Source organism: Coptis chinensis, chromosome 7 (assembly GCF_015680905.1).
Source record: "Coptis chinensis isolate HL-2020 chromosome 7, ASM1568090v1, whole genome shotgun sequence".
In the NCBI taxonomy this organism is placed as follows: Eukaryota; Viridiplantae; Streptophyta; class Magnoliopsida; order Ranunculales; family Ranunculaceae; genus Coptis; species Coptis chinensis.
In genome coordinates this window covers 12,090,531-12,115,523 of record NC_141462.1, presented here as the reverse complement: position 1 = coordinate 12,115,523, position 24,993 = coordinate 12,090,531, and the positions used below count along the sequence as shown (strand labels likewise).

At 36.6% G+C, this 24,993-nt stretch overlaps 2 protein-coding genes, 2 long non-coding RNA genes and 1 pseudogene across 15 annotated transcripts in view; 4 read left to right on the top strand and 1 right to left on the bottom strand.

Annotated features, from left to right (window-relative positions):
* Positions 1-230: 230 nt before the first annotated feature.
* Positions 231-3,270, bottom strand: LOC147486031 (uncharacterized). The gene is made up of 4 exons (XM_086569718.1): positions 2,699-3,270; positions 1,536-1,639; positions 1,278-1,396; positions 231-592 (listed from the first exon to the last, which is right to left on the bottom strand). The coding sequence occupies exons 1-4, from the start codon at positions 2,967-2,969 to the stop codon at positions 514-516; spliced, it is 573 nt and encodes a 190-aa protein (XP_086425844.1). The 5' UTR covers positions 2,970-3,270; the 3' UTR covers positions 231-513.
* Positions 3,271-3,852: 582 nt separating this feature from the next.
* On the top strand, positions 3,853-10,039 carry LOC147486030 (ABC transporter B family member 13-like; annotated as a pseudogene). Its single transcript, XR_015203033.1, has 7 exons — positions 3,853-4,189; positions 5,047-5,408; positions 6,756-7,015; positions 7,096-7,407; positions 7,713-7,958; positions 8,233-8,991; positions 9,502-10,039. The product of XR_015203033.1 is annotated as an ABC transporter B family member 13-like (transcript).
* Positions 10,040-11,519: 1,480 nt separating this feature from the next.
* LOC147486026 (protein phosphatase 1 regulatory inhibitor subunit PPP1R7 homolog) overlaps positions 11,520-24,993 on the top strand; it is a 79,585-nt gene continuing 66,111 nt past the window's right edge. For 3 of the 11 annotated variants that reach the window (XR_015203266.1, XM_086575186.1, XM_086575184.1), the window contains exons 1-2: positions 11,527-11,689; positions 12,016-12,072. Coding sequence is in view for 4 of the 11 variants with exons in the window: in XM_086575189.1 (XP_086431315.1) it covers positions 12,844-13,009 (166 nt within the window). In the remaining 7 variants the exon portion in view is untranslated. Of the gene's footprint in view, positions 11,690-12,015; positions 12,073-12,211; positions 12,278-12,537; positions 13,010-16,813; positions 16,921-24,993 lie in introns of those variants that run through there. The other 8 variants (XM_086575190.1, XM_086575191.1, XM_086575192.1 and 5 more) reach the window with 8 other exon arrangements.
* Positions 13,875-14,399, top strand: LOC147486029 (uncharacterized). Its single transcript, XR_015203268.1, has 3 exons — positions 13,875-13,941; positions 14,044-14,193; positions 14,358-14,399. It is a non-coding gene; the product is annotated as an uncharacterized LOC147486029 (long non-coding RNA).
* Positions 17,129-17,595, top strand: LOC147486028 (uncharacterized). Its single transcript, XR_015203267.1, has 2 exons — positions 17,129-17,161; positions 17,293-17,595. It is a non-coding gene; the product is annotated as an uncharacterized LOC147486028 (long non-coding RNA).

Below are 24,993 nucleotides of genomic sequence, written 5' to 3'. Positions count from 1 at the left end.
CTGCATATAACTTGATTATGTTATCATTTGTATACTACCCCAATCTCTCTATTTTCTAGACTCAAATGTTTAATTATGATGTTAGAGAATCCTCAACTCACTAGATTCAGGCAAATCAAGGTTTGTATTTGAGCAATTGAGCTATAGAAATACCTTCCCTTAGTATAAGCCTCAAGCCTGGAATACAAATTCGTGCAGCGCACGTGCATAATGCTAGTATCATTACAGGATGCACGAAACTGAGGAACATTCATTCACCAAATATGTGACAAACTGACAATCACTAATGAACTTACAAGACAAAAATAAATTACTTAATTGCTAATAAAGTAAATTAACCGACTTAAAAAAAGATGTTTTTTCCTCTTTATTACCGAGATCCTGAACCACACAGATGACAGATCTACTTCTCGCGCAAATTTAAGTTATACATTGATTTATCCTGACAACATCAACTTGGACTCATTCTGTTTGTTACCCACAATACTTAAGATGCTACCCAGACTCCGCTGCTCATTTTGGTGGTTTTACAATGAGGATGGGGCATTTTGCATGATGGGCACAGTAGTCACTGACGCTTCCAAGAAATGTTCTGCAAGCAAAGGACAAACCATTAACCGATGAAGGTGTTTTACCACAGAAAGAAATTGTAATTCGATTATTGAAAAAAAAAGAAAGAAATTGTCATTCAAGTACTAGTCACAAATCCAGTAATGAAGAAGGTTAGAAGGAGATCAAGGAACAAAATGCTAAATCATTACAACAACTCAAAAGGAATGCCACTAAGTTATATATATGTAAAGGGACAACAATCATTGTTTAAATCAAACACAATTTATTAGTCTTTCAATTCCTCAAGGTTTAGCTAAGGCTTAGCTCAGCCCTTACTAGTAAAGGGAACTGGAACGGATTATTTGACCTGATCGATTTGTCTGTCCCAAAACTTTATCCCTTACTTGCCAGGACTAGTCTTGTGTGGAACTCAGATTGTTGCATATATTCCGGTAATCCGGATAATAAGCTATTTTTAGTCTCCATACAAGCCTAGGGGGAGGGGAAACAGATCAGGGAATGGCCCTCGTACTCACTGCCTTCAGTAGACAAGAACACGGTTTGTCGCAAGTTCTACCACTTGCATTTAACATTTAAGAAGAATTAGGTGAACCAAATTATTATGTGAAGAGTTTAATTCATACCTCCTCACAGATGAACCTAAGGGGATATGAAGTTAAAAACCTAATGATGACAGCAAAAATCATTTAAATTCTGAATTATACCTCTTGAGTTTGCTAAGACCACGACTCCCTACGACAAGTATGTCAGGATGAGTCTGCTCTGCCACCTGACAAATCATCTCCTTTGGGTCTCCATCAAGAACAACAGTTTCAACTTTGATCTGCACAAGATTCAAGAAAACAAAACAATTAGAGCTCACAATAATAGTCCGGTTACACACAAGATCAATGATGACCTGATATCATTCAATTTCCTCATCCAGTCATCCCAAGATCAACAATAATGAGTTTAGCACTTACTGGCTTTTCCTCGCAGATTTGTACAGCACGGGAGAGCAGTATGGCTGAATTATGTTCTTGAGCTTTCTTTACAGATTCCATAACCGAAGGATTTTCATAAACACCTGAATGAAAACACTAACAAGTAAGGATATGGAAATCTTGTTACAATCTTAATTTCCACAGGAAGTAAGAAAAACCAAGATGTCCCCATGGCAAAAACTGGGAAAACGAATCTGAAGAGAGAAATTACTCATATATGAGTTGCCTATTACCAATTTACAAAGAGATGCACTTTTCCCTCTGTCAAAAGTTAAAACAAGTGCTTGAAACTTGAGCTTCTACTTTCGGTAAAAATCAATGTATATTTACAGTTAAGTCCAAAAAATAAAATAAAAATGAACAACATATTTTCGCCATCCATAGTCACTTAACATTCATATTTTCACAGTCAAATTCATACAATTTATTCATCAAAAAAAAAAAAAAAAAAACATATAATATGCTTGCAAGTTGGAACCATATTCCAACTTCATTGTATAATTAAGGGACTTGAATTGTTTGACTTGTCCTACAGTATATACAATCTTCCAATTTGAATCTGACCTACCACCTCCTCTGAAGCTCCAAAACAGGACCTATTGGCTATTGATGGATATAATCTCTTCACACTATCACAGTGGAGATCACTGTAAACATTTTGATATATCTAACCCTACCAGAAGTATGTGTTCAAGTTGTTGGACGGTAATAATTTTTTCAATACATACTCGAATAATGAGCTAATTGTTTCCGAGGATGATGATTTCCATGTAAGAAGACCGTATCCACCAAAATCCGCCCCCCTAATTCGTCGTCGAGTTTATGTCAAGTATCAAACTAACAATTTAAGGGGTCATGTCAAGTATAGCATTATAATCTCAGGAGCAGTCAAAACCTTCACTAGAATAATCTTTCTAGTAGGTAAACACAAACCTTAACCGGATTTAATTAAACAATTCTAACCAATTGTGAGATTCATGGCTAAAGTAACTACACCAGCAAATTATAGTCTTAATATAATGCTCTTCTTCTAACAATTTATTTTATTTTATTTTTAATTATATTTACCTGAGAAAGTGTGTGGATACTACTATACTGTGGAAAAATGTAAGTTGCATTAGAGAAAAGCTAGCAAAGCAAACCAGGTCCACCAAGGCCAGGATAGATGTAGTGTTGGAAAGGTTGTTGGACATGAACAATAATAATAACCCCAACATCTGGTTGATCAACACCAAGACCATGATCACAAGTAGTAAACAAGTTATTAAGAGCCCACTTGAGTGCATAAAAACTCCCTTCACGCTCATCAAGTGCCACCATCACTCTTTTCTTCTTCTTCTCTTCCAACACTGGCGGCACCTGAACCTGCTGCTGTTGCATGGTTTCTTCTGCTTCTTCACTCTTCATTTCCATCTTCACCCTCTATTCTCTTCTGTGCCACCTCTCTTAGCAACTTTGAGCTTTTATAGGGATCAATCTGAGTGTTTGTTTTGACTTTTGACAATTGGGCCCCTTCCTTCTTCAGTTCTTCATGCTACTTTTCAAACTCAAGGGTGGGACTAAAACTGAAAGTGTAACTTGGCGACGCAGCCATGGCCCACGTGTATGAATAATAATCCCCTGCCCTTGTCTCAAAACAATGGATCTGTTTATATATTGAAAACAACTTGGACTGTGGTTTTGTTTCTGATTCTACTCTGTTTCTTGTAATATCATCAAAATATCACTGATATTTGTAGTCTTATGTATCTCTAAATATATTATGATATTTCACAATATTTCATGATATTTTTTACTATAGTAGTGTTGGTAGTTATGCTTGGATTTGGAATGTTTGGAATGTTGGTAGGTGATGACTACTTCCCTTTTCTCCTTTTGAAAGACCCTACCATGACAAACTGGCATTTTCATATGTTCGTGACGTAGAAAACATGGTGGGGGTGCGGGTGACACAAAACACCAAGCCGAACAGAACATATATATGGAGTGCCCGGCCTGAATACAAAGGAGACCGATGGATTGTAGGACCTTTCAATTAATCTACATGTTCCTTTGATCCTCTGCAGTTTTAACTTGATCCACACTACCTTGTGGTCATAGTTCATTATCAGGACTTTTCATAATGAAAAATCATGAATGCAACACAGATACCTTGTGACTGAGTTGATTATCGAAAAAAAAAAAAAAAACTTGTGACTGAGAGTGCAAGTAGTGTGCATCATTAGGTGGCTTTCGAGGCCCAAGCTCAAAAATTATAATGACGGCTGTTATAACTGTCGCTAGTAGCAGCATTATAGGGGAACTGTTCCTCAGCTGGCGTCTGGCTACCATCCACGCCCGGTCCAAAGCGACAACTCGATCACAAACCAGAAACCCTGTTCAATGGAAGAAGTGGAGCTAAAACACAAACCAGAAACCAGTCTCACACTCGAAAAACAAGGAACAGACTAGTGTTTCATTTTTTGGTCTATTTGCATTTGCTGACAAGAAAGATTGTTTGTTGATGTTCTTTGGAAGTTTGAAACTATATGGTGCAGCTTTGCCTATGTTTTTCCTTGTTTTTTGGCCACTTGATTGACTCATTGGGATCATTCTCCAAAGATACTCACAGATTATCATCTGACATCTCAAAGGTACATTTTCCTTCATTCTAGCATGCAACAAGGTATAATTTAGTTTAGTACTTTCTACTTTTCTAGATCAGCCAATTTATTATGCCACTTCGGCCAGCGGCAAAATGAAAATAAAATAAAATAAATTTAATTTAATAAAAACCATTCCCCAAAAATGCAAAACGACGACATTACCCCCCGCGTCCTCTTCTTTAGCTCCATTTTCTTCCAATAATGCCAACTACAAAATTCCAAATTGTAGTCCATGAAGAGAACAAGGTATCTTGGGTGTCACTGTTTGTGTTTGTGTGTTTTCCTCGGATATATAAGACCATATGGTGGCAGTGAAATTTTTGTCCAACCTTTTAAGTACTCACTCAAACACTCATGGTAGAGTGGAGTAGAACCCAGAAGAACATCAATGTCAATGTGAGCCTAAGGAAAAGAAGTGGGTGTCCAGTAGACTAGTAGTGAAATAATAGATACTCAGAAAGCAGAATTATCCTTATAGAAAAATGTGAGGAAATGTATCTTGATATCAAAATCCCAAGATGGAGTACAGTTAAAATTGAGAATTTGAGTCTCTTGATGAAATAAAACCCTCGCAAAAGGCGGAAGATATTACCATTTGAAAATCCGTTAATCATAGATGTCATACACACAAACTGACAAGAAAACTATAGAGAGAGAGAAAAAAATATTTGGAACTGAGGTACCATGTTGATACAGCGGACATTAAATTTACTGCAGGTGGTCCGTGGAAATACAGGCTTTTGAAGAAATAATCATAAGTAGTACAGAGTTTTAATGGTATTGATTAACTTGATATTTCTTTATTGAACTTTGACTAACTTTTGGCATTCCTACTTTGATTACAGAATGCCTTATACTTGGTTTACTTAGGACTGGCTGTCTTGGCTTCAGCATGGGTGGGTATGTTTATTTGTTTAACCTATTTGATCCAAATTACAAATTTTCCTTGCATTACTTTCAGTTGTATTGAGTAACTTGAAATGTAACTCCAGCTTAAAAGAACTGATATTCTTCTACTAATAATATTTCACATGGGTTTCATGTTGGATGCAAACTGGGGAGAGACACAGCTCGTTTGCGAGTAAAGTACCTTGAATCAGTTCTACAACGAGATATTAACTTTTTTGACATGGAAGCAAGGGATGAAAATATAGGTTTTCGGGTCTCAAGTGATACGATTCTTGTGCAGGATGCAATAGGTGATAAGGTAGTTATATATTGCCATTATGCTCTATAACTGATATATCATTAGTGAGGGTATGTGACACCCTAGATTGGGTTTAGTTCCACATCAGTTAGGAAGTCGTCTAGGATTCTGGTTATATTGGATCGACTACCACTTATTAATGTCGAGGCCTTTTGTGTTAAAACCCCACACCATAGTTTTTTTTTTTTTTTGTTTGGTAAGCCTGTTTTAAATGAGATCAGTAACTCTTTGATGCTGGCGGGATTCGAGTCCTAGACCTCTGGTATCATCACCCAAAGGTTTTACCAACTTTGCTAGTCGGCACCTGCCCCCACACCATAGTTGGGTAGACTTTGGACCTACCCCTTTGGGTGATGTAAGTGGGGACGATATCGGCATTAGTTTGGCAGCTGTTGGATTTACATTAGTTTAGTTTGGCAGCTCACACTTCTCACAGTGGCTGTTGTACCATTGATAGCTATAGTGGGAGGTACATATGCAATAATCATGTCTGGTTTTGGACAGTGGGAGGTACATATGCAATAATCATGTCTAGTTTGTCCAAAAAGGCTGAGGACGCAAGTGCTGCAGCTGGGAAATATGCAGAAGAGCATTGTGTCTCTAATTCATAGGTTGCATGCTAGCTAGTGCTTTTAATAATCAACTTACGAAGAAAAGAAGCATATACATTTGTCTATAATGCCAATTTCAACCTAGTAAACTGATTTGCAAAAAACAGCGACGTACTATTATGATTAGAATCAGCTTTCTTTCTTGACCATGCAAAAAATGCGTGAGAGATCAGATTTTGGAATCATCAATCATGTGTGATTCTTTCTCTCTGATATATGATGAATAGGGTCATTCGTGTTAGTTCAGTCTACTCAGCATGAATAGACTTTTTGCTTAGGAGGAATTTTTTATGGAGCTCTACTCCGAACTTCCTGTTCTCATAGATAGGTTTTCTTGCATGTGAGAGCTGGGCGGAAGAATCAAGGGGTCCACGCATTAAGCCATTTCTCCTTCTTCTCATATTGCATTATCAGCATAAAATCACTTCTAATGGTAAGATGGAACAATTTCAGTAACATTCTCTGAGAAACAGAAAAGAAAAGAACCATGTATTTGGGATGTGTCAATACCATTTCCATGTTGCAAATCAGAGCTTCGTCAATCCGACAGTCTTGATCGACCATGTAGCAAGAGAATCATCTAGGCAGAGAAAAGGTTTGGAGTGATATTACGAGGAGTGTGTTTCTTCTCTGACTTTCTAAACTTACAAAAGAAGTACAGCTCGTCCATGGTGCCTAGTATTTATAGTGTGTTAAAGGTTTAAAGAAACTTCATATGTCTTCTTCAATTGACCAGGTTATTTCGCATGTTCATACTGTTTACTCATTTGTGGGGGAGGAAAAAGCAATTGAATCTTACTCAAGGTCACTTAACAATGCTTTAAAGTTGGGGAAGAAGGGTGGATTTGTAAAAGGAGTTGGTGTTGGCCTTACATATGGGGTGTTGTTCTGTGCTTGGGCGTTACTTCTTTGGTACTCTGGTGTTCTAGTCAGGCATCACATTACCTCTGGTGCAAAAGCATTTGTGACGATCATAAATGCCATCTTCAGTGCATTGTAAGTCTATGTTTAAATATGTAAGTCTGTTTATCTTCCTTTATGTATTTCTTTTATTGAATTGATTTGTGTCTGTGTAGTGCTCTTGGCCAAGCTGCTCCAAACCTTGCTGCTTTGGCAAAAGGTCGTGCAGCTGCAGGCAGCATTATAAGCATGATTGAAAAAGTTGCAGCTTCTTCTAAACAGTCTGATGCTGGAATAGTTTTACCCAAAGTAACTGGGAAAATAGAATTCAGTGAGGTCTCCTTCACGTATCCTTCACAATCCAATATGGTGTTTGAATCTCTTAGCTTTTCTGTTGGTGCTGGGAAAACATTTGCAGTAGTTGGTCCGAGTGGATCTGGAAAGAGCACCATTATATCCATGGTTGAACGATTCTATGATCCAACTTCAGGTATATTCACTACTAACAAGTAGAAACAATAGATCAGTGCAAGTAAGGCCAAAAAACCCTGATAAACATGTGAAATTGTTCAAATGGCCCGAGTATGATATTTAAATATTTTTCCCACATGCATATATCGGAAGATGTCATGACTCAGTTGAGTCACAATGAGTTTGGCTATTAACAAAGTCACACATGAACTCCTTGGAAGAAGATTTGGGTTTTTACAGCAACTTAAGTATTTGACATGCTAAGTTTCATAACCGTTTAAGCTGTAAAGAATACACGCATGACTTGCGTAATATATCCATTTGGTAAAATATTGTTGGATGGGAATGACCTGAAGATTTTTCAACTTAAGTGGCTAAGGGAACAGATGGGTCTGGTTAGCCAAGAACCAGCATTGTTTGCGACCACAATAGCTGGAAATATTCTATATGGTAAAGAGGATGCTAGCATGGAGCAGATTATTGAAGCTGCAAAAGCCTCAAATGCACATTCTTTCATACAATCTCTGCCTGACGGTTATAAAACCCAGGTTGGTATATGTTCCACTCAGTGCCCTCTTAATACCAGTAACTTGTATGTCACTCAAGAAATAGGTTATTCAGCTATTAGATATGTACCGTTTGAAGAAAATATACCTACTGCGACGGATGGCTCTCATTCAGAAACTTTAAGACATAATATATGTATTGGTGTACATCTACTGAATGGTTATTGATTTTTTTGTTGTCAATTGATAGAATGTGATTTCTTAGTCCAAGTGTTCCTCTTCCTTCTTATTCTCCTTTTCTATTTTTTTCTTTTTCTTTGAATTAAGGTTGCTGAGGGGAACTCATCTTTCTGGAGGACAGAAACAGAGAATCGCCAGTATTGAGAAATCCAAGGATTCTACTTCTGGATGAGGCACTTGATGCAGAATCTGAACAAGTTGTCCAGCAGGCAGTTGTTTCAATCATGTCAAACCAGACCACAATCATTGTTGCACACAGATTGTCCACAATTCGTGATGTTGATACAATCGTCGTCTTGAAGACTGGACTGGTTGTTGAAAGTGGTAACCATCTGGAATTGATGTCCGATAAGAAGGGAGAGTATGCTACTCTAGTGAGTCTACAGGTAACATCAAATAACAATGACCCGAGCCAGAATATTAGTGATTCTAGAAGTTCATTGCTTTCAGAAACATTCAACAGTCAAATTCACGGCACGCAAAAGATTAACTCAATTGGCACAAAAGAGATTCAAATGAGCAACCAACATAAGGACTCGTGCAGCTCTATGCCAGCACCTTCAATTTGGAAAGTGATCAAACTGAACTCACCTGAGTGGCCCTTTACATTAATTGGGTCAGCTGGTGCTGTTCTGGCAGGAATGGAAGCTCCTCTATTTGCTCTTGGAATCACGTATGTACTGGATGCGTTCTACTCTTACAATGACTCACGAATCAAGCACGAAATTAGGGTGGTCTCTCTTGTATTTATTGGAGTGGCTGTAGCGACAGTACCTATTTATATGTTACAACATTACTTCTATACCTTGATGGGAGAGCGGCTTACTACTCGTGTTCGTCTCTCCATGTTTTCAGGTTTTCACCCCTCCTGGATTATTACATTTTCTTTCTGACATTTTTAATTCTCTTACATATAAGAACTTTCGCTTACTACTTAATCACTGTGCTTAGTTCAACTGGTCTCAAAAATATGACAAATAGTGAACCTATCTTTAAGAAGTCTAAAGTTGTCTTAAAAATAAGATATTTATGATAACAACTTAAAACAACCATTACATAACAGTTGACTTGTCAATAAAGATTTTTGTTGCACCTCTTTGTTCTTTATCCTTATTGGTCTTTATATGGAAATACATTGGAATTAAGTTTATAAATATTTTTCGATTCTGTAGCTTATTTTTCAATGTGAATACATTTATACTGATTCTAATGTATCACAAGAACACCTTGAAAGCCAAACGAAGGTAGATGGAAAGATATCCTTTATTTACTTGCACAAGATGTCTTATTAATATGTATATTTCAAAAGATCAGGATATTTTTTGTGTTTGATTCTTTCTGAGGACCTGTTCTTATTGACAACAGTTATCCTTCGGAATGAGATTGGTTGGTTTGATTTGGACGAGAACAACACTGGGTCTCTGGTGTCAAATTTAGCAGCAGGGGCAACCTTACTAAGAAGAAGTACACTTGCTGACCGTGTATCAACTATTGTTTAGAATTTAGCACTCACTGTAACAGCTTTTATTATTGCTTTCACACTCAGTTGGCGCATGGCAAGTGTTGTCATTGCCACATTCCTGCTTCTAATTGGAGCATCTATAACTGAGGTTGGTCTGAAGTGCTACCTTTTTAACACCTTAGAGTTGTTAAGTCCCCACACCAATTGACTACCACGTGGATTCATCACTTTCATCTGTGCGGTCTCCCTCTTTGGTCGGTACTGTGTGTGCATAAGGCGGATCTAAACCTTCAGTTATCCATTTCATTAACATTAGAGCAATATGTACTTCCTCTTTCTGTATTAACCTAATTATTATATTCACTACATCATTTTCTTGACCCGTTCAACGAATGGGGACCATTTTTATAAATTTTATTATTATGTATCAAAAATATTATATATCGAAACAGCCGAAACTCATACAATAAATTTATTGATAAAAAATATTATTTAAATAATTATATTGAACAATAAATATAAGTTTATTTGAATCAATGGATACCGTTGTTTTTCTCCTTTATCTTCCCTGCGAAACATGTTTTGTACAATTACTTGTCCAGATTAAAAATGCTATAAGTTTGAATAGCACATTTGTTCTGATTTCTGATAGGTGCAGAGTCATTGACTTTCATTGATCAGTAAGCCCATCTATGACAAAAAAGTGAAAAACCTCTTCTCTTAATATTTAATTTCATCACAATTTAACTAAGTTTAAGGTGAGTCCAAATTTCACTTCTCGTTCTTGAAACTTTTCAGATTGTTGTAAATAAATTAGATAGGTGGGTTTTAGTCGTAATATGGAATTTGATAGGTGAATGCTCTATATCATTTCGTAATATGGAGATCTTTGTCAAGACTTTAACTGGGAAAGCAATTACAATTGAGGTCCAATTTGAATACCAAGATCCAGGATAAGGAAGGGATCCCACCTGATCAATAGAAGTTGGCGTTTGCTGGAAAACATTTGGAAGATGGTCAAACTTTGGTCGATTGCAATATTCAAAATGGGAGTGCTGTTATTGATATTATATTGAGAGTAAGAGGTGGTGGTAATACACTCTATATTGCATCTCAATATGTTCAAAGTGATGGGAGTACAAATGAGTGTTGGAAATGGTTATACTATCGATACAATGCTACCATAGAGATGGTCTCTCTTGGAGTGTTGTTCAAAAACAATGTTGTAATCAAGGATTTGGGTATTATGAAGTAATTTTTTGGGATCGAAATTGCTTATTAAAAAAATATATATTTCTAAATCAAAAAAAGTATGTGTTGGATCTTTTGAGTGAAGCAGGAAAGGGGGGTAAAAAACAATCGATTCTCCAACCGACAAATGAGCCAAGTTGGACAACACCGATCTTCTTCTTTACTTGACATTGGTCAAGATTATCAGTGATAGTTGGTAAACTAATATATTTAACTTTTACCCGACTAGATATTTCTTATGCATTATGCATGCTTTAAGGACTCCACATATGAATGCAGTTTCCAGAATACTACAGTATCTGAAAGGGTCGCCAGGCAGAGGTATTTTGATGCGGAAAAATAGGCATACATCTATTACTGCTTATATAGATGCTAATTGGGCAGGATGTCCAGTTGATCGACACATATACCCTTGTTTAAAATTTAATTTACTTTAATTTTGCTTTTCTAATAATGTCATTTAATGAAAATATAAAGGGCAAAATGGGAATAAAAAGTGGGAAGTGTATGAAATTTTAAGAATCCAAATTCAGCGAAATTACTTTTTTACCTTTGGTAGGATAGATTATTTACATGTGATCTTTTCAATATATGGTTGTTAAGGTCGTTGCGTTAAAAAAAAAAAAGCCCAAAGGAAATAAGAAAAGCCCAAAACCAGATTTCCTCCACCCTCGTCCCCATTTCTCTCAATAACAGAAAAAAAAAAAAGAGACCTCCACTCTCACTCTCTCTGGCGATTCCACCCAAATTGAGGATGGAGATTTGTTGATCCTCAAATTCGAGAATGGAGATTTCGCAAAGCGTGATTATTCAATAGTGAATCGACAATGGAGAAGAAAGGTGAATTAGAGATTGGAATTATATTTTGGCAGTTATAAAAAAAAAACATGTTTTAGTCCCACATCGTCTTTTTATACAGTGTTTATTACGTATTTAATAAGTTTGATACCAGAAACAGATGCCCACGAGGCACCTTCCACCCACCACCCCACTTCCTGCTGAGGACATGGCAGGGGAAACACGACCCCTCACTGAGGCTGAACCCCCCCTGTCATCGAGGCACTACCACCCCCTTCTCGGTGAAGGGGCTCCACCCATTTTTTTTTACTTTTTCAAGTCTCTATTCCTCTTTTATTGGTCTTTAAGCCGTATGTTTCTTCGTTCAGGATACTCAGTGCCTACTCTAAGGTCCCTCCAAAGCTGGAAGTATGTTCAACTAAGAGGTAATATTAGATTCTGCCACTTCAACATGCTCATCAACTAATTTGTAGTATTCGTATACGACTCATGTTCTTAGCTGGTTTTTTTAGTTTTTTCCACCCATTTTTTTTACTTTTTCAATCGAAACATTGGTGGCAACAGGGGGTGAAGATGATATGGGGTTTCTGTGGAGCATTGGTCAGGGAGATCAGCCTCACGAGCTTCTAGGTATATCCTTGGATTGCCATTTCATTCTTTGGAGGTTTTTTTTTTTAACTGGCATACACTACATAGCCATAAGTTTTTAACTATCTTTTCGCCCTACGTAAAAAATTTCAATGAAATGAAATATCCGGAGATTTTACTTATTGAACCAAGCACTTGAGATTTTCCTTAGTTAACCAGAAAAATATCTATCACTGTTATTTTGTTGACATTTTCCTTTCCGACTCTTAACGCCTACATTTCAATAGACTAGTTTGTATCTTATGGATTCTGGTGGACAATTTTGGCCACAATCACTACATATGCCTACATCAGCTCAGTGCTCAGGTTGTATCTTATGATCTCATTTCCGGAAACAAATCAACGGGTTCTTTTATGTTGTACAGGTTTGTTCTTTCTAATATACTGTATTTTCACCAAGAATTTTATAAATTAGTACTGTGACTTAGCCTCGTGAACTTTGTTCATTTGTTTGTGTTTTGTTTGATTTTTTGTTTTTATCTCTATTAATGATTATGAATCATAATAAGAGCAAGTTTGTAGCAAGGCTCTCCGATTACAGCTAGTAAATGTATCCCTGTGAATGTGGCATTGTATTAGAGTGTCCAACTGTTTGTTCTAGGGATTCACTCACGCATGATCCTGTTCTGTCTTTCAAGATGGGTAAACAAGAGGTGCTTAGAAAGTGGAGCTCTTCATTGAATGCATATCTGGTAGTGTGCATTCTTTTAAAAGGTAAATAATGTTGATGCATTGTGAAAATGAGTTCACATGTGTGGTGTTGCAATTTGGTGAAAATGAATTAGAAGGGCTGATATTGTCTCTTTGACACTTTCGAGCGTGTTCTCAGTTTGTGTTTATGGCGCTTTCTGTTGTATACCTATATAATACATTTATGAAGTTATTTAATGTGGGAATAGGTTTCATTATCTCACTCATCAGGCTGGTCGATATATACACAGCAAAGCATGTAAAACTTTTAGGACAAACTTACTGTTTACTTTGTGTTAATTGACTAGGAATTGCTATTTTATTCCGAAAATAAACATTGTGATTCATATATGATGTTACATTTTGGCTCGTTTCACCACTAGTATGCAAAGTGAATGGCTTCATTCTTCTGTAGTAGTTGCATTCCTAATTGAGACTGCTTTTTCTGCAGGAACTAGTGTTCAGGGATAACAAACTAATGAAAATGCCTGATGTCAGCATTTTCAAAAGTCTTCTGGTGTTTGATGTATCTTACAACGAGATACCGTCCTTAAATGGTGTCTCAAAGGTCTCAAGCACACTCAAAGAACTCCATGTTTCTAAGAATGAAGTGACAAAGATGGAGGAGCTTGACCACTTGTACAATCTGCATATTCTTAAACTTGGTTCCAACAGATTAAGGGTAAACATTACTTTTGATTTTAATTTGTTTGTTGAGACTCTCAAGATTTTAATTCATCTAGTTTGGAACAGAAAGATTTGAATTTACCCTTACAGCTCCATGTTGAATTCTATCCTTTCCCAGGTAATGGAGAACTTGCACAATTTAACAAATTTACAAGAGCTGTGGCTTGGGCCGGAATCGTATCACTGAACAGTTAACTTGTCTTGGGCTGAAATGCATCAGGAAGATTAGTTTACAGAGCAATCGTTTGACCGATATGACAGGATTTCAAGTATGCTACCTTGATAGCCTTTTCTTTATTGATAAACAAGAATAGAGAATAATGTTCGTCATAGTTTGCGTGACTAATTTAGTTTGCATGCTTCCCTTTCAGGATTGTGTTGCATTGGGTGCCATAATGGTATTTCCAAAATGGAAGGCTTATCTACATTAGTTAATCTTCGGATCTTGGATATTTCCTCCAACAAACTGACAGTAGTGGATGACATTGAAAAATTGACCAGGTTTAGATGATTTTTCTTAGGTGTGCGTGTTTTTTTTTTATAGTAAGGGGTGTTCTTCTGTTATTATTACTATCTGGCTTTTATTTTTCCTGGGTTTTCGTTCTTTTTTCCTTCTTTGTCAACTTTGCATTTATAGTTTATTTGACATTTTGACTAGACATTCTTATGGACTGTTGCTATGTAGATTGGAAGATCTTTGGATGAGCGACAACCAAATTGCATCACTTTGGATGGCTTTGATCTAGCTCTTCTTTGGTTCAAGAGATAAACTCACGAGCATCTACGTTGAACATAACCCATGAGTACGATTCTTTATCCGTCATATTTGTTTTTTTTCAAAGATTTACCTCCCTAGATTGCATCTTGAATGTGAGGTTTGTCCCATGATTATGTCCTACTCCGTCTTGAAGTATTGAGTTGCTTTGTTCTCAGGCAAATTTTTCCTAACTATATGAAGACCACGAGACAGTTTTTCCCAAATTTGGGGAAATTGATTCTTATACATTCTCATAAGGTTGGGCCTTGAAAAAGGATGAGTAATACACGCTAGGATGTTTGATTTGTATTCTCATATGCAATTGTGCCTTTCCTCGCAACTTGTTTTAGCCCGTTGCTAACAAATGTGATTTCATCAAGTCCTAGTTCTTTGGATTCATATCTGTTTTTGTATATTAATTCCGAGAACATTGTAATTTACTTTTATTTTATTATATGGGTCTCGCCACTATATCAGGTTGTGAATATACAGGTGTAGTAATATTTTTGTCACCTTAATTGATCTTGTAGATACAAATCATCAATCACAAACCATTTGGGTGCAAAGGAGGATCACTAGCAGAATGTATGAGAGCAAATAATTATTATTATCTTTTTTAAATCAATTAGATTAGTGATGCCAAAATGGCGTTATAAATATTTGTGACGCCATTTTGGCATCACTTTTTTTGTGACGCTATTTTGACATCACAAATATTTATGATGTCAAAACGCCGTTACAAATTTGTGACGCCAAAATGCCGTCACAAAAAATAGTGACGCCACGCCAAAATGGCGTTACAAAAAAAAATGACGCCAAATTTCAATAGACTAGTTACATGCAAATAAAGAAGACAAATTATGGATTATGGTGGACATTCTTAGACAATTTTGGCCACAATCACTACATATGCCTACATCAGCTTAGTGCTCAGGTTGTATCTTATGATCTCATTTCCGGAAACAAATCAACGGGTTCTTTTATGTTGCATTTAGAACATAACTATATGTTTGAGATACGAAATCAGTGATTCCTCTTTTATTGGTCTTTAAGTCCTATGTTTCTTCTTTCAGGAGACTCAGTGCCTACTCTAAGGTCCCTCCAAAGCTGGAAGTATGTTCAACTAAAAGGTAATATTAGATTCTGCCACTTCAACATGCTCATCAACTAATTTGTAGTATTCGTATACGACTCATGTTCTTAGCTGGTCTTTTTAGTTTTTGTTGTTTGAACCTTTCTATTGGAATACATGATATAGTTCATGTTCTCAAAAGAATAAAAGAATATATCATCGTAAGTATAAATGGTTTCTCCTCCTTAACGAGGAAAGCTTGTTGAGTTAATCTTGGGTGGTGGGTAGAGATCTAAATCTATATTTAACTGGTGATGGAGAGATGTAAGTGGAAATTAGCATCTTGAAAAGGCAAGTACCTATCAAAAGGTGGTAAGCTGGTTCTCCATAAGTTGAGTGGCTCATGTAAGGTGATTAGAGATGGTGTTATGCATTTTAGTAATATTTTAAGATTTTAGTCATCATATTCAAGATATAAGGTGCTTATATAACGTAGGCAGTTCTTAGCATCTACTAATGTGGATATCCTGTTTTCTCTATGTTATCCTACTTATCCAGTTGTATGTAGTGTAATATGGGTGGAGACCTTATCAACCAAAACGCAATGTGTAAGCACGGAAGCGAAAGCGTGAGCGCTAAAGCGCCTTACGTAAAATTTTACCTTTATTCAGAGCGCTCTTAGAGCGTGCATGTGTGTATATAAAAGTGTATATATACAACACATTATATGGAGAAAAATCAAAAGGAATACTTAAAGAGGTTTTACTTGTTGTATTTTTCTTTTATTTTTTTAATAAGAAATGTAATGATTTAAGTGAAAATTCTAGTGTTGTAGATGACCCTAGTTGTAGTATACTCATTAGTCAAACTCAACTTTTAAATCGTAAATTCATTGTTACTTGAGTGCTTGCCGTGTTGATCAAACATTTTGTTGCTTGACATTCTCAAAAAGTAATGACTTTTGCATCAAAACCAATAAACCATGTGGTCTGGTATTAATAGTCTGCTAAATTGAGACATGTGATGACACCTAAGAGCATGAGAACAGCAAAACGTTTTGTAAAATGGGAGAACGCGTTCATAAATTTTGGTAAACGCGCTTTGTACACGTTTTCGAATTAAAAACGGGACAGCGCGACTTGAGTGCTCAAGCGGCATCCTTGTCCCACGCTTTAGGTTGCTAAGGTGGAGACTTGTGTATTAGTTTTCGTAATTCAACTCTTTTTGATACGTGGACCAAATATTTAACGAATCTCATCTGCTTTTTACATACTAATATTTCTTGGCAGCGATTTTGAGGAATCGGAAACGGTCGGGAAAAATGTGATGGAGGTCCTGCTAGATTCACCATCTTCAAATTCAACATAACCTAACATAGCGAACGCTCCGGAGGATTCTTCTTTTCTTAAATTTTTTAATGTAAATGATCTTAATACCCTATCCCCATCTTCTTTTCTTTATATATATATATATATATATATATATATATATATTTTTTTTTTTGTTTTTATGAGACGGTGTTAGAGACAAATTGCTGTGTCATTTTACCTTGAGGTTTGCTTGAAAACTTTATGATCGTCATCGTTATTGTCAACCATATTGTGTATAGCTGCCTGTCATTGGATGGCTCACAAGCATCTACGCTAAACACAACCCATGTGTACGATTCTTTATCCGTCATATTTGTTTTTTCAAAAGATTTACCTCCCTGGATTGCATACTGAATGTGAGGATTGTCCCATGATTATGTCCTACTCCGTACTGAAGTATTGAGTTGCTTTGTTTATGCAGTCAAATTTTCCTAACTATACGAAGACCCCAGGTTTTCCCAAATCTGGAGCAAATTGATTCTTATACATTCTCACAAGGCTGGGCCTTGAAAAAGGATGAGTAATACACGCTAGGATGTTTCAGATTGTATTCTCATATGCAATTGTGCCTTTTCTGCAACTTGTTTCGCCGTTGTTAACAAATGTGATTTCATCAAATGCTAGTTGCTGGATTCATATCAGTTTTTGTATATTAATTCCGAGAACATTGTAATTTACTTTTCTTTTATTATATGGTGATCGCCACTATATCAGGTTGTGAATATACAGGTGTAGTAATATTTTTGTCACCTTAATTGATCTTGTAGGTACAAATCATCAATCACAAACCATTTGGGTGCAAAGGAGGATCACTAGCAAAATGTATGAGAGCAAATAATTATTATTATCTTTTTTAAATATAAAATTAGATTAGTGACGCCAAAATGGTGTCATAAATATTTGTGACTCCAAAACGATGTCACAAATTTGTGACACGCTATTTTGGCGTCACTATTTTTTGTGACGTCATTTTGGCATTACAAATATTTGTGACGTCAAAACGCCGTCACAAATTTGTGACACCATGCCAAAATGGCATCATAAAAAAAAATGACACCATATTTGAGGTAAGCATTGCTTCCACGTCATTTAAATATCTTTAATGTACAACAATATCAAGGGATGATTGGACACTTGCTTTTGTTTATAATCAGCATCTAAACAAAGGTGTGGGCTGTGTCATTATGTTTGAACTATTTATTATCTTGCTTGGTTAGTTTGTATCCCTTCTTTCAAACATCCTCTATTTTCATTTTTTGTTCATCTTCATTTGCATTTTTCTCTTACACTCTTATTGTCATCTACTACAATGTTGATAAGTACATGCAATATTAGAAAAAGAAATTTCACATTGGCAAGGTATGTACATTATTTTTTAACAGTCATGGTAGTCACTATTGATCGATAGGACAGGATTTACACAAGTAGATTATATTAAGTGATCTGCTAAAGATTTGGCTTCTTTTGAAGCTTGATGAATTTTCTAAGCTAATGTGCTTGGTTTGCTCACTTAAGATGAAGTAGGGTTTGAATATTATATAGGGTCTTTTTGTAGTACGTCACACTATAATAGGGCATATTTGAGTTTAGTCACACGAAGTTCAAATATTTGATTTTAGTCACACTCTGTCAACTTTTCTGTCTCAATCTGTTAGTCAACGTATTTGACTAAGTCAAACCGTACATTGACCGTATATATATACATAACCCCCTTTTTTTTAATACAATCCATCATCACTCACCACTATACTCGAGGACAATCTCAATTGGTAGAAAACAAATTCTATCAATCGGTCTAATAACTTGAATCTCGATGAATATCGAAAGTCAATTAAATTAAGGTACTCAACAAACAAAACTAGGGTTAATGGTTCCCGAAACAAAACAAAACATTCTTCAAAATTACTCACATCCAATTGGGAATTAATGGCATTTGAAAGAAGTTAAGAGGCGGGGACAAAGAGAGATCGCAAATTTGTTAACTTCTCCTCAAAAGGTATGTGCTTCCGGAAAATACAGTTTTCAAAGTCTTGGTACGATTGATTGGTTTATAAGAGCTTCCAAATGATACAATACCACTTTTGAGTGCCTTGAGTTCATATTCAGTCTATATGGGTGAAGAAGTAAGTTTAATTTCTCCATTAAGTTGCTATCGCTTGTTCAATCGGACCGACAAGAGTCCCCGCAAAATTGCTTAACCGATAACCTTGCTTTTGATACTATCGCAAGAAACCTTCTACCATCACTTCATGACTCGGGGCATGACACCATCTTTCTGCTCATTGACCGATTTCCCTATCTTGGGCATTTCTCCTAGTCGCTCAAGGACACGGCTATCCCTCCCTTGTTTGCTTGCTTCAAAGCCTTGTTGAGCTCTTCACAATAAGTCTCTAGGTGCTCTAGCTTATCTTTCAACTCACCCAAGGAATATTTCATTTCTGAAACCTCCATCAAAGCTGCGTCTCTACTTTCATTGGCTTCCATCAATTCTTTCTTTAAGGATTCCATTGACATTATCCCCATGTCCTTGAAAGTTTGTGAAGTCGCCTTCGATTCTACTCGATTAGGTGATGCTTCACTCTTGTTCTTCTTCCTTAGTCGAGGGAATAACCTTGAAAGAAGTGGTCCTTTGTTCTTGAATGTGATTGAACCCGACGAATGAGAATCGATGGAGGAGTCCGTACTCTTGATCAAATTCTTCCCAATTTTGTTTCTGATTTCAGTTTCACTCTTCGATAGTTGCGAGCTTGCGTTATTGCAAGTCGTTATGGATTTCAAGTCCATTGAAACATTTCTTACGCTTGACTTGATAATGTCTACACACAGGGGATGTTTGAAGTACAGTTGTTATATGATTAGTACAAGAACTTGAAATGGATTTATGATCTTCTTCACCGGATAACTCTCAGAGCTCTCTGCTAAAAGAAGAAAGTGGCAAAGCCGGTAGCATTGACCCCTTTAACTGATCGCAATTCGAGAGATTGTTAGAGTTGATATATTTGGAGGTTGACCCAACGACTTATACTTCTCCCAACAAGTATTTGTTTTCTACCACTGAGATTGTCCTCGAGTATAGTGGTGAGTGATGATGGATTGTGGATTGTATTAAAAAAAAAAAAAGGGTTATGTATATATATACGGTCAATATACGGTTTGATTTAGTCAAATACGTTGACTAACAGATTGAGACAGAAAAGTTAATAGAATGTGACTAAAATCAAATATTTGAACTTCGTGTGACTAAACTCAAATATGCCCTATTATAGTATGACGTGCTACAAAAAGACCCTATTATATACCCAAAACTCAAACAGATTACTTTGGAACCAAATTTTCTCTGGGAGCTTGCCAACACAGGATCGCTTAATAAAGAAGAAGGTACTGAGTCATTCCTTATGCTGCCTTTATAACCAGGAGAGGGAGAATACTAAACACTTATTTTTCCAGTGTGTATACTCCAAAGAAGTTTGGAAGGGTATCAAGGATACCATTGGTATAGTGACTGATGAAACAAACTCTAACAGAGAGTGGTCTAATATACTGAAATTATGCTGAAAGAAGAATGAGGTAGCGGAAGTCTACAAAGTGTATGTATGCGCAGCAGCTAACTATATATGGAATGAAAGAAACAACATGAGATTTAGTAATGCTAGATGTCAACCTAATGTGTTGAGGGAGCGATTACTCAAAGATCTCAAATTCTATTTACAAGCCACACTGAATACAATCACTGATTCGGCTCTAACTAGAGCTCTTATTCAAAGATTGGGGATGCAAGTTGTAACGCCCGTATTTTAAAAATACGTTTTTATATATTTAATTAATTAATTTAATTATTTATTTTCAAAATTCGCTGGACCGAATTTGAGACACGTGGGCCTGGTTTCTGGGCCCGAGTCGGTGTTGGGCTTGGGTTTCGGACCCAAGTATATAAACACATTTTTCTAGAAAATAGGGTTCAGAGAATAATAAAATAATGAAAATGGAGGCAGAGATAAAAGGCTGGATTTCTGGAGGGTGGAGCGCGACGGCTCGGACTCGGAGAAATTCGTAGGAGCTGTTCATACAGGTGAGTAGCTATATTTTGCTATATCACCGGATTTATCGTTTTCGATTATCGGTATACTGTCTAAGGTTTCTGTTTTTGTACTGTTCATTATATTGTTTTTATTCGACGTCGTGTTTCGTCGAGTTGTTAAAACTCTAGTTAAACTGTTAAACTGTCGAAGCTTCGACAGAGCTTCAATGGCGTCACATGGGCTGTTTTTCTATTGAACTCGTTGTGGGTTATAGTGTTGGGTTTTGTAGAATTGAAAACCCAACTGTTTAGGAGTGGTGGTCGATGCTGCCAAAAGCTTGGTTTGAGGTGTTAATGGCGGTGGACGAACCGGTGGTTGGGCTGTTTTTGGTTTGATTGGTTGTTGTGTTTTGTGGTGATGTGTTGTGAGGTTGGTTAGTGGTGTTTGAGTGTGTGTGAGGGCTGAAAATGGTGTCGATTAGAGCTTGGTGGAAACCATTAATGGTGGCCGAAATTCTTAGATCTAGTTTGAAGAAGAGGGTTAAATCACTGATATTAGAGTAATTGTATTTATTAAAGTTATAGGGTTTTTGATTTGGTGTAAAACCGATTTGATGGAAGAGGAGAATGGTGGCCGGCGATTTGGTGGTTGCTGGAGCTGAGGAAGATGACAGTGAGAGGGATCCAGTGCTCCCACTCTCACATAGTCTAACTCTAATTCGCATGGGCTTGGGCCGGACCAATTTGGATTAGTTCCTCTGGGCCGAAATGTTTAAGTTGTTGGGCCATATTCATTTCTATTTTTAGATAGGCCGAAATTTCAGTGGTAGTTGAGCCGAAATTTCAGTTTAATTTTCGGACCACATTAGTTCTGTTGGGCCAGTTCCCTTTGTTTCTTTGGGCAGACCCAAATTAAAGTGTTGGGCCACTTCCAAATTAATTTGTGGACCAGTTTATATTAAAGTTTTTGGGCCGAATCCACTTAACTGTTTGGGCCAGTTCAGTATAAGTTTTTGGGCCCGTTTCTAATATTGTCTGAGGCCAGTCCTTAGGATTTAATATAGATCCCAATTGGGTCAGGTAGAATAAATAAGTTGGTTTTAGACTTTCGGGTTTTAAGGTTTGGGCTTGGCCAGTTGGGTCCGAACCATGACCTTAGCCATGAGCCCATGAACCATGCACTTTTGACTTTAGCCATGAACCATGGTTACGACTCTGAACCTGTCGAACACGGAAACGACAGTTTGACTTTGACAATGATGAATTGACTTTGACCATGATGTGTTGACCTTTGACTGTTGACTTTGACCGTTGACTGGGAATGTTGACTTTTCCAGTTTTTTCACATATTTGATTATATGGATAAATATAGTAATAAAATAGTGTCGAGATTGTATAACTTGGTTGGTCATTATCTAATTTAGATTTGACGTGAGTAGTGTGTAAAACATATATATATTGGGCTTTGATTGTGGACTGTGGACTGTTTATTTGTGCTACGTTTTATGTGTATATTATATGGACACATATGGTAATAAAATGCTGTGGAAGCTTGTAAAATTTGGTGGTCATTATCTAAGAAAGATTTGACCTTGATGTTGTGTATTTTTGACACGTGACGATATTGAGATGTTAGGAGATATTATATTCCTAATACGTTATAATAAAAATGTATGCGATACGTTGAAGCATTGTGACATGATATAATATGCTGGGATATTTATATTAATGCAATATCTTGGAGAAATGTATATACACTCTATTATTTTATATGTGAGATGTTAATATAGTATCGGTGAATATTTGCCCACGGGATTGTGGCATAGTGCAATAATATATTGGCACGTGAAAGAATGAAAGCGGTTATGAGATATAACTAAGATATTTTTCTAAATATTGTGGCTTAGTGCAATAAGGTAATTGACCTGCACGTGGTATAGTAGAAATGCTTATGAGTCATAAACGTATGACACCTGAATAAATTACGTAACGAAAATCCTAGAACCTGACTACCACAACTCATGAGATTTGCCTTGTGTGGGCTTATGTGATATGATTGACCCATGTGTTGGGTGTATATATAAGATGTGATTGACCCATGTGTTGGGCAATCGTAGCCGAATAGTGGCTTGATATATTCCGTTCGCAAAATAGAACGATGATGCGCAATATTTTATGCCGAATAGTGGCAGTGCTTACATAGATTTGGCTTCCGTGTGAGGATTTACATTACGTCGCGCATCCCGCCGGGTGGTTACGCACGGAGTGACTCATTATGTAAGGGAGGCATGTGGATGTACATGTTCGGCGTTGGGTAGCGATTGTGGTAGCCAGGGAAACTAGGTAAGACATAGATACGACGTGATTTTAGGGACACACAAAGAAAGCCTAAACTAATATAATTATGGTAATATGTTGGTAAATGATATATCTCTAGATAGATGATTTGTATATGGTTGGCTGGTTATAGTTTAGTTAGAACCTAAGGCGCCTCGATGGAGGAACTACATGCCTTATTTATTATGAGTATAGTTTGTTGTGTGGTTAGTGGGAAGTTAAAAGCCGATTGGAGGAACTACACTGCCTAGATTAGTGTACTTAAGAATGTTAAAGCCTCGATTGGAGGAACTACCTGCCTAGATTATTGTACTTAAGAATGTTGTATTAGTCGTTGAAAGTTAAAGCCTCGGTGGAGGAACTAACTGCTGCATGGATTGATTGTATATATATGTATATTATATGTTGTATTTTAGGACTACTCACACCATTGTTGTTTATAATGCAATTCGATTTGCATGTTTGCTTATCGGGTGTGTTCATTCAATGAACATAGTTGATAAGTTTTGAGGTGTTTAGTGTTGAAGAAGGTTGGGTTGGCTGCGTGTGGTTTTATGCTTAGCATTGCATTTCGGGATGTATTTTGTTTTCCCTTAAGGTGATATAGATTTTCAGTCTAGACAATGTATTTGTACTTTCATTTGTAATTTTAAATAAGGAGTTATTGAAAAGAGATTTGTAACCTAATCTTATTTGTAAATTTTTTGTAATGAAGAGGACATTTGTTTAATTGAAATTTTTATTGGTTTTTAATTATCCGCATATTTAAAACTGTTTATGGGTTTTTGGAAGTTGAGAGTGCGTCACACCTCGGAGATCGAAGAGTCGGGGACAAATAATGTTTTTCCGAATTCTGTCGAAATTCGGGGTATGACACAAGTTGAGATGAGACTGAAGGAAAATATTGAATGTATGTGGGTAAAGCCTGATCAGGATATTGTAAAGCTTAATACAGATGGATCTATAACAGGGACTCGGCCGGTATAGGTGGTGCAATCGAGACCATGCGGGAGAAGTGTTGCTTGCATTCAATGGAAGCAACTTCGGGTAAATGCATACTCACTCGGGAGCTATTGGCTATCAGAACTGGACTGGAAGGATGCATTATGAAAGGATTCAAGAAAGTGGTGGTGGCCTCAAACTCTTTACATGCAGTCAAGTGCATTAACAAGATTGAACCCCCCCCCCGGTACTGCCTCAATCTTGTGTCCTATTTTTGAGATTATCTCTTTTATACATGTTTATAGGGAGACAAATAGGCTTGCAGATCATTTAGCTACAGTAGGTAAGTGTTTAGAAGAGAATGTAGTGTATTTCGTACCTCCTCTTGATTTTCAAAGTGATATTATTGTAAAAGAGGAGGTAGCCAATAGGCTGTACACTAGGTTGGTTTCTTAATACAGGTGAGGGTCTGCCTAACCCTAGCTTAACCTTCAAAAAAAAAAATCTATTGAACATGCTACTATATTTATTTACCTTTTGGTTTCAGGATTTTTGCTACATACTTTGGCATTGAGAGTCAATTTGATAAGTTGATTCACAATTTCTTACCAATTTCGAATATATAAACTACTCAATTCTCAAATTAAGATTACGAATTTAAGATTCCTAATAATTCCTAATACAGACACTACTATAAGTTAATTAAAGTTAGTTTAGCGTATTGAATTCATTAAGTACTTGATGTCATGTCTTGAAGTTGAAAGTGAAGAACACGTCTTGAAGATACTAATTTTATAGTGCTTTTATGTATCATCTCCAATAAAC

Coding starts and splice junctions, on each gene's coding strand:
- LOC147486031 (XM_086569718.1), bottom strand. CDS start 2,969: ATGGAAATGAAGAGTGAAGAAGCAGAAGAAACCATGCAACAGCAGCAG. Junction 1,640..2,698: donor TCCTGGCCTTGGTGGACCTG/GTTTGCTTTGCT, acceptor GTTTTCATTCAG/GTGTTTATGAAAATCCTTCG. Junction 593..1,277: donor GGTCTTAGCAAACTCAAGAG/GTATAATTCAGA, acceptor CTTTGCTTGCAG/AACATTTCTTGGAAGCGTCA.